This window comes from Leptodactylus fuscus, chromosome 11, assembly GCF_031893055.1.
Source record: "Leptodactylus fuscus isolate aLepFus1 chromosome 11, aLepFus1.hap2, whole genome shotgun sequence".
In the NCBI taxonomy this organism is placed as follows: domain Eukaryota; kingdom Metazoa; phylum Chordata; class Amphibia; order Anura; family Leptodactylidae; genus Leptodactylus; species Leptodactylus fuscus.
Genome location: NC_134275.1, coordinates 44,927,338 through 44,942,541, shown reverse-complemented (window position 1 = coordinate 44,942,541; position 15,204 = coordinate 44,927,338). Strand labels below are relative to the sequence as shown.

The 15,204-nt window shown below is 44.9% G+C and overlaps 1 protein-coding gene across 1 annotated transcript; it reads left to right on the top strand.

Annotated features, from left to right (window-relative positions):
- Positions 1 to 7,984: 7,984 nt before the first annotated feature.
- On the top strand, positions 7,985 to 14,777 carry LOC142185452 (uncharacterized). Its single transcript, XM_075260882.1, has 11 exons — positions 7,985 to 8,039; positions 8,081 to 8,140; positions 8,546 to 8,620; positions 8,718 to 8,765; positions 9,139 to 9,193; positions 10,539 to 10,628; positions 10,758 to 10,821; positions 11,096 to 11,162; positions 11,936 to 12,053; positions 13,746 to 13,835; positions 14,532 to 14,777. Exons 1-11 carry the CDS (start codon positions 7,985 to 7,987, stop codon positions 14,677 to 14,679), a joined length of 870 nt encoding a protein of 289 aa, XP_075116983.1. The 3' UTR covers positions 14,680 to 14,777.
- The last annotated feature ends 427 nt before the right edge of the window (positions 14,778 to 15,204 follow it).

Genomic DNA, 15,204 nt, shown 5'->3' with positions numbered 1-15,204 from the left:
CAACAACGCCATCATATTTACAGGGCAGTACCTCTAATAACACCCCCTTTTTGCCCCCAAAACAGTAACAACCACCCCCCTTATACCTAATAGATTTTTGTGCTCCCTCATCAATTATTATTACAGATGAGCGAATAGTATTTGAAACTGCAGTTTCGAATACCTTGTTCCAAAGGAATGAATGGGAGCGGCCGGCGCTTAACCCATTGCAGTTCGCCCGCTCCCATTCATTCCTATGGGAGCAAGGTATTCAAAGCTAGAGTTTCAAATAGTATTTGCTCATCTCTAGTTATTATAGCACCTTCTTATAAATAATAGTCCCTTATAAACAGTGCCGATAGCAGTAATAGCCCCCCTCATAAATAATCCTGCTCCAATATAAATAGTCCCCCTTTTTAATTATAGTCCTCTCATAAATAATAGTTCACCTTATAAATAAGCCATCCTATAAATAATAGCCTCTTTAACAATACCCTCCTTATAAATAAGAGACTACATTATAATAGCCATATATATATATATATATATATATATATATATATATATATATATTCCCTTATAAATAATAGCCTGCCTTGTTTCCCCCCTCATAATGGCCTCATCCTACTAATATTATAAGTGTGAAAGTTTGTGTGTTTGGATGTTTGTGAGTTTGGATGTTTGTTCCTCAATCACGCTAAAACGCCTGGACGGATTTGCGTGCAATTTTCCACAAACATAGTTTTCCCTTAGGATTGAGTCACAGGCTACTTTTGGTGCCACTAAACAACATGGCTTCCTAGCAGGAGACTCACAAAAGCAGGACTCCTAGCCCCAGCTATAGACTCACACACACTGCCTGGCATTTCCTGCCTCAACCTGCCTGCACACTCCTTACTGTCACCTCAGGAGTAGCCCTCACTCTACTCACTCACATAACACATCACATAGTCTGTATCACGACATACACAATACAACACATCACATTGTCTGACACAATACAACACATCACATTGTCTGTATCACGACATACACAATACAACACATCACATTGTCTGACACAATACAACACATCACATTGTCTGACACAATACAACACATCACATTGTCTGTATCACGACATACACAATACAACACATCACATTGTCTGTATCACGACATACACAATACAACACATCACATTGTCCATACCTCCCAACTTTTGAAGAACTGAAAGAGGGACAAAATGTGCGGCGCGCTACGCGCGCCGTGGCAAATTTAGCCCCGCCCGCTTTTGTGTTGACTCCACCCACTCGTTAATTTTTCATGTGCCCGCACACAGTATAATCCTCCTACAGTCACCCGTAAATTATATGTCCCCCCCTCTATCTCTCCCCCAGTTTCATATACACCCTTCATCTGCCCCCAGTTTCATGTCCTCTCCATCTCTGCCCCCAGATTCATGTCCTCTCCATCTCTGCCCCCAGATTCATGTCCCCCATCTCTGCCCTCAGATTCATGTCCTCTCCATCTCTGCCCCCAGATTCATGTCCCCACATCTCTGTCCCCAGATTCATGTCCCCCATCTCTGCCCCCATATTCATGTCCCTCCATCTCTGCCCCCAGTTTCATGTCCACTCCATCTCTGCCCCCAGATTCATGTCCCTCCATCTCTGCCCCCAGTTTCATGTCCACTCCATCTCTGCCCCCAGATTCATGTCCCTCCATCTCTGCCCCCAGATTCATGTCCCCCACCTCTGCCCCCAGATTCATGTAATCTCCATATCTGCCCCCAGATTCATGTCCCCACATCTCTGCCCCCAGATTCATGTCCCTCCATCTCTGCCCCCAGTTTCATGTCCACTCCATCTCTGCCCCCAGATTCATGTCCCCCAATCTCTGCCCCCAGATTCATGTCCCCCAATCTCTGCCCCCAGATTCATGTCCCCCAATCTCTGCCCCCAGATTCATGTCCCTCCATCTCTGCCCCCAGTTTCATGTCCACTCCATCTCTGCCCCCAGATTCATGTCCCTCCATCTCTGCCCCCAGTTTCATGTCCACTCCATCTCTGCCCCCAGATTCATGTCCCTCCATCTCTGCCCCCAGATTCATGTCCCCCACCTCTGCCCCCAGATTCATGTAATCTCCATATCTGCCCCCAGATTCATGTCCCCACATCTCTGCCCCCAGATTCATGTCCCTCCATCTCTGCCCCCAGTTTCATGTCCACTCCATCTCTGCCCCCAGATTCATGTCCCCCAATCTCTGCCCCCAGATTCATGTCCCCCAATCTCTGCCCCCAGATTCATGTCCCTCCATCTCTGCCCCCAGTTTCATGTCCCCCAATCTCTGCCCCCAGATTCCTGTCCCTCCATCTCTGCCCCCAGATTCATGTCCCCCAATCTCTGCCCCCAGATTCATGTCCCTCCATCTCTGCCCCCAGATTCATGTCCCTCCATCTCTGCCCCCAGTTTCATGTCCACTCCATCTCTGCCCCCAGATTCATGTCCCCCAATCTCTGCCCCCAGATTCATGTCCCTCCATCTCTGCCCCCAGATTCATGTCCCTCCATCTCTGCCCCCAGATTCCTGTCCCTCCATCTCTGCCCCCAGATTCATGTCCCTCCATCTCTGCCCCCAGATTCATGTCCCTCCATCTCTGCCCCCAGATTCATGTCCCTCCATCTCTGCCCCCAGATTCATGTTCCTCCATCTCTGCCCCCAGATTCATGTCCCTCCATCTCTGCCCCCAGATTCATGTCCCTCCATCTCTGCCCCCAGATTCATGTCCCTCCATCTCTGCCCCCAGATTCATGTCCCCACATCTCTGCCCCCAGATTCATGTCCCTCCATCTCTGCCCCCAGATTCATGTCCCCACATCTCTGCCCCCAGTTTCATGTCCACTCCATCTCTGCCCCCAGATTCATGTCCCTCCATCTCTGCCCCCAGATTCATGTCCCCCATCTCTGCCCCCAGAATCATGTCCTCTCCATCTCTGCCCCCAGTGTCATGCCGTCCTCTCCATCTCTGCCCCCAGTGTCATGCCGTCCTCTCCTTCATCTGCCCCCAGATTCACGTTCCACCTCCACATTAAACTTACCTTCTCCTCCGCTCCCTCGCCACTCTCTGCCCGCCTCTCTCACTGACAGATGCGGCTGAAGGAAGGAGCTGACACAGGTCAGCTCCTCGCTTCGCCGCTGCCCGCCTCTCTCCCTGACACATGCGGCTGAAGCTGCTCGCGTGCTCGCTTCGCCGCTGCGTCTCTCTCTCGCTGACACATGCGGCTGAAGCGAGGAGCTGACCTGTGTCAGCTCCTCGCTTCGCTGCTGCCGCCGGCTCCTGGCTTGTACATCGCGTCTACAAGTCCAGGAGCCGGCGGCAGCAGTGAAGCGAGGAGCTGACACAGGTCAGCTCCTCGCTTCAGCCGCATGTGTCAGCGAGAGAGAGACGCAGCGGCGAAGCGAGCAGCTTCAGCCGCATGTGTCAGGGAGAGAGGCGGGCAGCGGCGAAGCGAGGAGCTGACCTGTGTCAGCTCCTTCCTTCAGCCGCATATGTGTTCGACGCAGATCTGAGTTGAAATCGGGACATACCTCCCTCCAACCGGGACCGCGGGACATGTCACCCAAATCGGAACTGTCCCGCGGAAATCGGGACGGTTGGGAGGTATGCATTGTCTGTATCACCACATACACAATATAACACATCACATTGTCTGTATCACCACATACACAATATAACACATCACATCACATTTGCTAGCCCACCAAACTTTTTAAAGCACTTTCACAGTTTCACACGTCTGTGTCCGCCCAATTCTCAAATCACCGCAGACGAAGTCGCGGGTAAAAGCTAATATATATATATATATATATATATATATATATATACACACATACATATACAGATATATATATATATATATATATATATATATATATATATATATAAAATAATTTCCTTTTATAGTGGTATCCTTATATCTAAGTTTCCTCCCTTATACATAATAATCCCCTTATAACAGTCAACTTTATATAATAGTTCCCCCTTATATAGAACTAGGAGGAGTACCCGGCTTGGCACGGGTATATTTCATTTTTTGTTTGTGTAGTGTCCTTTTAAGAATTGCCCAGTTTTGCGCTCGTGTATTTTGTATGTCGTTTGTGTGTGTCTCTGCCTGTGACTTCGTCTGCGTGTTGTTGGCTTGGGGTGTACACTGTATATACATGTGTTGGCCAGCGATGACACTGATTGGTGTCGGGCCGAACTACTTGTTAGATTTACTATACTGAAAGTGAAACTATATGTTGCCTATAACAACCAATCAGAGCACAGCTTTCACTGAGTGTTCTTCTATTTAAAAATGAAATCTGCGTTTTGCTATGGGCAACAACCTGATGCCTTTGGGGTACACTCAGAGGCGTAACTAGCAGTGGTAGCGTCTGCCACACGGCCCTCGGATAGTAGGAGGCCTGGCGGCAGCCGCTACCGCTACAGATTTTTTATTTTTAAAGTCTGTTACCTGTTGGAGGTAACTTCAGCTGGTAACGGGCCCTATTTACCTACCGATCCTGGCCCCTGCTCATGGTTGCCATTATTTCACTGCGTCCCCCTTTATTCTCTGTATCAGTGGGGATCCCCCAACCAATCCTACAGTGACACACCACCCCTTTACAAGATGGGAGCACTCCTTTCACCTATTAACCGCCATGTATCAAAATGACAAAAAAACAAAACCCTTTTCCACGAGTTTCAGTAATTACTATTGGTATGCTGAGTGACTAGTGTCATGGCTTCTGTCCATTACTAAGCCATGACTGGCTGCCATCTTCCTGTGTGCACTGAGCCTTATACAAGGGGGAGATTTAGGAGATGTCTAGAAGAAAACCTGTGTAACCAATCACAGGGCAGCTTTCACTTCATATAGTGCTGTGGAAAAATGTAAGCTGTGCTGTGATTGGCTGCCTTTGTGCTTTGGTCTATGTACAGTTCAGTGTAGTCGGCTGTTAGCTGCTCTGGTCTGTGCTCTCAGGGGGAAGCAGCTGATATTACCTGGGGAGGGGGTACAGTAAGTGGGGGTAGTATGTGGGCTCTGTGACCTCGTGGGGGGTAATTACTGCATGGTGTTCTCTGAGGTAAATCCATGACAACCAATCATAGGCCTGCTTTCACTTTCTCCCTGGGTGCTGATTGGTTGGTGTGGTGTGCAGAAGATTCCCTCTGTACGGTGTGGTCACTACCAGGCGGACATTACACGGTATCCCTCACGTGCTGTATGTCACAGTCAGCCAGTGTGCTGCTATGTCATAGGCTTAGGCTGCTTTCACACGGCAGTATTTGGTCAGTGACTATGAGCCAAAATTAGGAGTGGAGACCACACAGAGATCAAGTATAATAGAAAGATTTCTACCTGTGCTGTGGTCTTAATCTGCTCCTAGTTTTGGTTCACAATCACTGATGAAAATCACTTACCAAACACTGACCGTGTGAACGCAGCCTTAGAGCCCCTTCAGACGGAGGTTACGCTCCGCTCATTCAGATACGTATACACAAGCGCTTCAAAACACATCCCATTCACTTCAATGGGAGCGCACGTCCTACAACTAGGACTTTTCTCTCCATTGATTTTCGGCATTGACACTCCAACACAGATGTGAACCTAGCTTAGACACACAACTGAATTTTACACATGTAGGGTATTACACACGATAGGGTTATATACACAGGCAGTATCACTACAGATGAGCGAACAGTAAAATATTCGATATTCGTTTCGAATAGCCGCTCAATATTCGACTATTCGAACGAATATTGAACCCCATTATAGTCTATGGGGGAAAATGCTTTGTTTCAGGGGATCCCACCATTCAACTCAGGAGAGTCACCAAGTCCACTATGACACCTTAGTAAATGATGCCAACACCCTGGAATGCAACTGGGACAGCAGGGGAAGCATGTCTGGGGACATCTAACATGCCCAAGCCCCTGGATTACGTTGGGATCCCTGTCAGCTTGCGATATGCACAAGCTGGCTTTTTTCCATAGGAATGCATTGACCAGCATTGATTGGCCAGTGTACAGCATTCGGCCTATCAACGATGGTTCTGCCAGAGGAGGCGGAATCTAAGATCTGTCCACAGCAGTTTCCATTATGGTCCGATCTCAGATGTAGCAGTGCTGACACAGCACTGCTACACGGAGAAGCAGCAGAGCTCAGCACACACACAGATGCAGCAGAGCTGAGTGTGCAGCATGGTTCAACGCACACTCAGCACTGCTACATCAGATACAGCACAGCTGAGTGTGCAGCATGGTTCAACACACTGTGGAGATGTAGTAGTGCTGGCCATGCGCTCAGCTTGTCTGCATCTTCGGAGTAGCTGAGCGCTTACGGCCAGCACTGCTTCATCTCCGATGTAGCATCTTTGGAGTAGTCGAGCTGAGCGTGCGGCCAGCTCTGCTACATCTCGGCATATGAATGCATTGACCAGCGTTGATTGGCCAGTTTACAGCATTCGGCCAATCTATGCTGGTTCTGCCGGAGGAGGCGGAGTCTAAGATCCGTCCACAGCAGTTTCCATTGTGGTCCGATCTCAGATGTAGCAGTGTTGACACAGCACTGCTACACGGAGAAGCGTTAGATGCTCAGCACACGCAGAGATGTAGCAGAGATGGCCACCCGCTCAGCTCGACTACTCCGAAGATGCTACATCAGAGATGAAGCAGTGCTGGCCGCAAGCGCTCAGCTACTCCGAAGATGCAGACGAGTTGAGCGCACGGCCAGCACTACTACATCTCCGCAGTGCTGAGTGTGCGTTGAACCATGCTGCACACTCAGCTCTGCTGCATTTCTGTGTGTGCTGAGGTCTGCCGCTTTTCCGTGTAGCAATGGTGTGTCAGCACTGCTACATCTGGATCGGAGCACAATGGAAACTGCTGTGGACGAATCTTAGACTCTGCCTTCTCCAGCAGAACCAGCGATGATTGGCTGAATGCTGTACACTGGCAAATCAATGCTGGTCAATGCATTCCTATGGGAAAAAGTCTGCTCGCACATATCGCAAGCTGACAGGCATACCGACCAGATAGAGCTCCAAAGAGCTGGGTGAGTAACATTCTCACCTAAATAAAGGTAATCGCTAGCTAACCCTGCCTGTATATCTGTCCTTGTCTCACAGTCACATAGTTCACAGTCTCAAATTATTCGAATGTTAAATTTACCATTCGTCTAAAGTGGAGGTCACCTGATTTCTGCCGCCAATTCCTTTTTCCAATTTTTTTTTTCGATGCCTCCGTTGTCGTAGTTCCTGTCCCACTTCCCCTGCGCAGTTATTGGTGCAAAAAATGCGCCAGGGAAAGTGGGAGGGGATACGAATTTTTACTGCGTTTGCCTCGTGGTATTCGATCGAATACCTCGAACGGCCTGATATTCGATCGAATATGTATTCGATCGAACGGTGTTTGTTCATCTCTAAGTATCACATATAAGGATAGGATTAGATACACAGCTCTGAAGACATTATTATGCTAGATGTGCTTAGATACACAGCTCAGGAGATAGCATCACACATCGTACGCTCAGATACACCAGGTCAGCAGACAGTATCACGTAGGATAGGATTAGGTATAACAGTTTAGAAGACACTATTACACATAATAGGATTAGATACACAGCACAGTATCACACATAATTCCCCAGACTGTATGGAGGGGACACGGTACTTTTTGGATTACCAGGGTTCTCTACTTTCTCAATTGGTGACGTGCAAACATTCTTAAAGGGAATGTGTCACCAGAACCAGCATGTCACCCCAGCCCTGCAGACAGAAAGTTTATGGTCCCTTGGGTTTATAGTCCTAATATATGTTGCCGAGATATTGCCTTTTTTGTTAATATGCAAATGAACTCATTAGAGCAATGAGAGTGTTGTCACTTACCTTTTTGGAGCAAAGGAGATGTTCTTGTTGTTCCAAATACATTGTTTGGTTCAGGTGACCCCAACCTATCTATCTGCTGGGCCGAGTTCAGATGCTGGATTCTGCTGACACACTCTCTTTAAGACACATTGAAGACCTACAGAGCGGTGCTTAGAGAATATACTCATCATATTCTTATCACATACAGCTGGAAATATGGACCCAAAGATGGAAGACGTTATAAAGAAGATCTCCACAGCCCAGAAAGGTAATTCAGACAACAGAAGATGTTGTGGTCCCTGAAGTGAAACTGTAATATTACATGACATCCATTCTAATAAATGTAGTGTTTTTAGTTTGCAAGATATAGTATATAATTATTATTTGATCAATTTCCATTATATTGTGTAATTTTTATTCCATGGATGTCCGTTGCCTTTGTCCATTGGTGGATCTGTGGCAGATCCTTAAGATCTGGGGGATCCACTGAGCATGGTCATGAAGTGCTGTAATGTAAGTAGACTGACAGCAGCACATGCCTTATACACTGTGATGTGTACACCCACCAGGCAGTAGGTATCTCCACATTCATGCAATATTCTTGATTGTGATTTTCATAAATGTCTAATATTTTCCTCTGGTTCTCTCCTCGTGTGGCTATGTACATACGCAGATAAAGAACAAATCGAGATTGAGCAGCAGGAACTAGAGAAGGAGATAAAAGCAGCACAGAGCGAACTACACAAATGTGAGCAAGCAATATAAACCAGATCTGTCCATAACACTGATTCTATGCATTTGATGTATAGGGTACTGTGTGTTACACTCTTGGATTTGTATTTCAGTGAATGCAGAAAAGAGATCAAAGAAAGAAATACTCATGAAAAAGCAAGGTGAGGAAGTGGTCACCCTAGATTCTGGGGACTTTACATACTGGCTGCATGTTAGATCACCTGTAATGCAAAAGTACTGTAAGGAAAAGCTACGGGCAGTTTATTGAAGGCTGCACTATCTGGCCATATTATGCTGCCAACATACAGTGATAACGTTTGAATAATGTCTGGTTTTATCATTGAGATCACTGAGTGTAGCATACAGGTAGGTGAATATTATTTTGTCACTGTATGGAAGTATTACTTGGGTACTGTATAGTGATAAAGCATGCTCTCACAGTGTTTTATCCAGGATATTACTCAGCCTCGGCCTACTTGATATATATAATTTAACACAATGTAATAGAATGAACCAGACTGCTTGTATTTTCAGAAACCATCGAGATTCTAAAGCTACGACGTGAAAACCAGTTAAAGAAGGAAAAGAAGTAAGTAGAGGCTGTGTATGTATTTTATGGAGGACATACTAACGTTCTATATTCTAAGAGACTGTTCACATAGTAGAATCTGATGATGATTTTGAGGTAGATTTTGCCCATATTCTATTCACTTTGTATTCAATGGGAGGCAGAGATTGGAGCAGTATGCTGAAAAAATAAGCACCATGTTCAATTACGCCATGGATCCCGTGACCGATTGAGCCGCAGAGGCCTATTTATCTGGGCCCAATCAGAAGTGGAAATCCGCAGTGGAATGCTAATGCTATGCTTCAGTATTCTGCCACAGGGAGGAGGGAAATGAAGAGGAATTCCTCTTCATTTTCCTAAGTATGAACAGGCTCTTAGATCTACAGGGCAAAAAAATGTATTACACAATTTTACAGGTCCATGTTTATTTCCTTTGGGAGGTTTAGTGTAACTTGCAGGGCCAGTACTGATGATAACTGTAACTGCCTTCAGCATGCAGAGAGAAGACCATATACTGTATGATTATAATACTAAGGGGTCAGTGCATCTTTGGATAAAAACTGAATACATACATGGTACCCTATAGTCTAAGGGTAAGTTCACACAGGGTTTTTTGGATCGGAACCTGAGGCAGAGGCCGCCTCAGGTTTGGATCCAAAAACTGGGTAGCTGTGACTGAAAGCCGGTGCACTGCACCGGCATCCAGCCGCATGCTCTGCTCCGGATTAGGCCCAATGAATGGGCCTAGTCTGGAGGAGGGTGTGTCTTCAGGTTGAATCGCAAGACGACTCGGCCTGATGAATGAACACCTCGCTTCTCTTTTCTGGGAGCCAGAAGAAACGGCTCCTGGAAAAAAGACCTGAGCGGCTTTTTGGTCAGGGTTTTGAGGCGGATACAGCCTCAAAATCCTGACCAAAAAACTCAGTGTGAACTTTACCCTAAAAGGTTCCCTCCAAAACTTGCATCCCTAGACTCACCATACACATTAGATAGCTGTCAGCCAAACATTCACCCAACATCTACCCCCCCCTTCCTTCCCCATTCCATAAACATGCATGGCTGAATGTGTAGTAAGCTGCTGTCAGACAGCTCTGGTCACAGCTTGTCTCCTCTGTCGATATCCAACAGCCCAATTCTTCTCTCTCCTGCCATTCAGGGTAGTCAGGGGCTACCATACATAATCGATGGGGCCAACTGGTTCACTCAGGATTTATCTTATAGGTATAACCAGTTTTAGAGGACATAAGGAAGGAATTACTAATTCAGTTATTTTCTATGAAGCCATACACCTACTCTTTACCAGAAGATAATAGGAGCCTGTGAACGTTTGATGTCCCTTTAATCTCATTGCATGGTTTTGGTGCAGGCAGCAGGAGCAAATTGAGGAGGCCAAGATTAGGATTGAAGATCTGACCAATAAAATTAAGGAAGAGAAGTTGATGCAGAGACAACAAAGGTAAGAGAGTACGGCGCCCGATTCTGCAGAGTGCTGCTGTTCTCCACCATAGTAGCCATATATATGGATTTGCACTATTTATATTATAATTAATCACTTTTACTCAATGGTTTTTCTATATTGCTATAGAATGGAATTTCAGGAACAGATGGAAGATCTAATGAAAAAGCACAAGGCTCTGGGAGAATTTTATGTAAGGAGACAATTAGAAATTACGTGGATAAATCAGATTCTACAATTATGTATATTAATGTGTATAGTGAGGTAGCTCATCTCCATATCATATGATGACATTGTGCCGTACCATGACAAGTCATTGTGTCTTTATACTGCCAGCATATAGTACTGCAAGTTCTAGAGCTTCATATTACAGGGTCCTGGCTACAAATGCAACGCCTGCATCTACAGATACCCACAGGTATAAAACACTTAGCTACATCCTGACCATTCATATGTGTTGGTTACAGGATGCAAAGAGAATTGGAGTAGAGATTGAACAAATGAAAGAGCGGAAAATGGAGCTACTACAAGAAGGTAAGTGGCCAGTGACTTAAAGGGAGTGTGTCACCAGAATCAACATATCAACTCACCCTGCAGATAGATGGGTTAGGGTCACCAGAACCAGCATATCAAACGAACCCTGCAGATAGGTTAGTGACACCTGTATCAATGTTTTCCCCTTCTGAATCTCTGCCTCTGTTGCCAAGATATCGCTGGTCTTGTCAATATGCAAAATTGCTCTTTGGAGCAATGAGGGTGTGGCCGCTTATTTCTTTGGGCCAAGGGCCACACAAGATAAGATAAGATAATCCTTTAATAGTCCCACCATGGGAAAATTCAGTGTGTTATCATGGATAGTACAGTAACATCCTCATTGCTCTAAAGGGATCATTTTCATACTGACAACAACAATATTTTTCAGCAACGCAGGCACAAAGGGAATAACCTAATCCTAACCTATCTATCTGCAGGGCTTGGTTGATATGCTTGGCTCTGGTGACACTAAGGGGGCGTTCACACTACCATTGGTGACTGTCAGCAGTGTCTGTAGCTATAGTCCGTTACAAGATTTTAGCAACGGACACTAGCTGAACCATCAGTAATCCATTAAAACTTTCATTCATTCCAAGCTATCTATCTGCAGGGCTGGAGTGATACACTTGGTTCAGGTGACCGTAACCTATCTATCTGCAGGGCTCAGTTGATATACTGGGAACTGGTGGCACACTCCCTTTGATCTGGTTTCCTATCTTCTCAGGTCTCAGTTATATAATCTTGGGTGTATCTGCTATCCTTTGTTATTGCAGAGAAGGAGAAATTGGCCAAGCTGCAAGAACTTGAAGAAACTGAAGTCAGACTGAGAAAAGAAGGGGTTCTGACGTCAGAAAATCTTTTTCTGCGCAGTGAGGAGGCAACACGTACATTGTAAGATATGAAGAGCAACCTCATGCCATTTTAATGTTGACCCTTTGATGGTGTGTAGCTGTGTATTATACATCAGACATAAACAGCTGAATGCTCAGAGGTCTCAAAATCTGGAGGTCTTACAAGTGTTTTATAAGGAACTAGTCAGTCATGCACTTACTGTATACATCCCAGTGTGGAAAAGGGCCAGAGCAGTATTAACTCAGTGGAAGATGTTGCACTTAAATTACACATTTTTTTGTTTTTTCTTAAAGGGAGGCTTTCAGCAAGAAATAGCATGTTAGCCTACAACACAGTACCATGATGGGCTTTGCATGCACTTTCCCAAGATGTGCTTCTACTGTCTGTCTGTGGCTCTGTTACTGAAAATATGCAAATTAGCTGAAATGAGCTTTAGGAGAGAGTAATCTTTGCTTTGAGCTTCGGTGATGTGTTTATTACACACCCCAAAAAGCACATATAGAGGCCATGTAGGTCCACTCAGCTAAGCCCAGCAAGTTACTGTGTGTACGTTACCTTGCTATTTCTTGCTGACAGACTCCCTTTAAACTTTTGTTGAAAAGTAAAAAAAAACCCAAAAAAAACAGAAGCCCGAACATACAATTGTAATGTCAACTGAGATGTACAGTTGTTACATAAGACACAGCAGTAACATTGCCAGAATATATTTTTCCAGAGCATTGCGGATACATATAACAGTGTGCGGTCTCTGCATACAGTTATATAATACATACAGTTGCCACAGGTCTTGTTGGGTTGTGAAGTTGGTTACCAATGAGGTTCAGAACTGTAGCGGAGAATAAATAGTAGGTGGTAAGTTTCATCACAGTACCCATAGTTGGGCAGTTTTAGCAGGACAGCCCTTATGGTTATACAGCAAATCTTCAAAAGAAATAATCTGGTTAATCTGGAATTTCCTATGCTCAGAGTGGGGGTGACAGGACTATACATCTAGGGGTAGCAATATAACATTTACATGTGCACAATAAAGTTTCCTGCAGAAATTTTTTTATATGAAAGGGCCAGGAATCTTCCAAAGTCCAAGAAAGCATGTTTAAGTCCTTGGGCGCTATAATGGAGATGAGTTTGGGGAGGAACTCCCTGACCTTTGCTCAGAACTGGTTTATGGGGGGACTAGTCCAGGACACTTGCCAGAAATCAGCCTCCAAGGTGTGACATATAGGGCACGCTGTGTTATGTGTGCGGCCCATTCTATGGAGATGAAGTGGGGTTAGATAGGTTTGATGTATGATATATAATTGTATCATTTTGTTATTAGCTGGTGAGGAGACTCTAAGCTGTGACTCCACAAGTTCATCAAGAAGCTCCTCATCCAGAGAAGTACCTGCAATGGTATATGGGTCACATAAGTTACACATTTTTGGTCCCTAGCACACTTGGGGCCCCAAAAATAGCAACACAAAGGGTATGTCCACATGTGTTGTGCCACAGACACTTAAATATATCTGGCACAAATTGACATATGGGATTTGTAAATATGTACAGTGAAACCTCTTTGAGATGAGTGGTCTTCTCAAGGAATATGGCTAATGTGGAAACTGAAAATCCATCACAGAAAAAGTGGTCTGGTTGGTTTACTGAAAGATGTTGCACGGTATATCCTATGTACAACCATCCTGCACACAGCTCTGTCTTCTCATGTACTTTATGTTATACATTGTGATTTTACAGAAAACTATTCGAGGACGAAAACACCCGTGCCAAGGACATGCTGGAAAAGGCAAGAGTGCGGCACAGAGAAGTGCTAGAGAAATATAACAGGTAGGTAGAGAGACTCACAGGAAGTAACCCAACCCCATAGGGAAAAGAAGAAAGGTACAAAAATAAATCCTTTTTATAGCAGTCTTGTTTCTTCTGACCTGTTGGACGGATTTAATAAAACATGGGGAAGTTTTTACAATTCATTTTCACATATAACTCTCCAGTTTACCATCAAGGTGTAAGTGAAAGGGTTTTCTTGGACTTTTATATTGATGGCCTATCCTTAGGGTAAGTCATCAATATGCGATTGGAAGGGGGTCTCACATAGAGTACCCTCACAGATCAGCTGGTTGAAGAGGCCGCAGCGTTCAGGCGAGCACTGAGATCTCTTTACAGAATAACAAGCACACCACTGTACATCTCATAGGACTGTCCTTAGTATTCCAGCTCAGCCCTATTTCCTTGAATGAGACGGAGCTGCTGCTGTAACATGACTGATGGTTTATACCTCTTCGGCACTGGGAAGAGGCAACTATGATGCTAGTCTCTTAAAGCAGAATATATCATTCCCAATACATCACACTACTAATCTTTATGTACATTGTCTTATGCTCCAGTTACATCCAGAGCTGCAGTCTCAATTAATTGGAAGTAGCTCAGAATCATTGGATTATACATTTTACTGTCTGTGATATATTCAGTTATAAATAATGAAAAAAATAAGTTTGCATTTACTGTGTGTGTTGTGGATGACAGGCTAAAATCACAGCTGGAGGAGGCGGAAAGGAATCTGTCTAAGGTGTCACAAGCTGCTTCAGAAGAACCTCAAGCAGAGACCAGCAGGGTAGCCTCCATGCCCAGCAGTATCCTCTTCCCAAATATTCTGGTCCCAAAGTTTAAATAGATGTTCAGTAGTTCATGAGGCTTAATCTTCTTGTTCTGGTTATTTCTGTTTCACGTCTTCATTTTCTGTAGACTGCCTAAAATATTGTTTGAATAAAGTTTCCTCAATCAAAACCATTTCCTGCTGTTATAACTGCTCACATAGTGAATATCCTGGAGAACGGCTGATGTCAGCAGGAATGTTTTGTACCATGGCTGGGTCCGGGTCTTTTGACATTAGACTTCTGGCTGAGCCCCATTATATCTGAAGCTGACAGCAGAGAAGGACTGCAGGAGTTAATCAGATTATTTGTCACTCTTCATGATGTTCTATCAAAGGGATCGAGTAGATACAATTGCAATGGATGTGGAAGTGAGATCTGCTTAGTCACTAGGGCTACAGGAAAGGTGTCATGTGCCCTATTCCAAAAAGAGGAAGGGGGCATATGTGGGACATTCCTCCCCAGCCTAGACTGTCATTATACAAGCACTACATAAAGGACAGGATTGAGCCCACTAGTCCAATAATAAGAGAACAATGATAAAA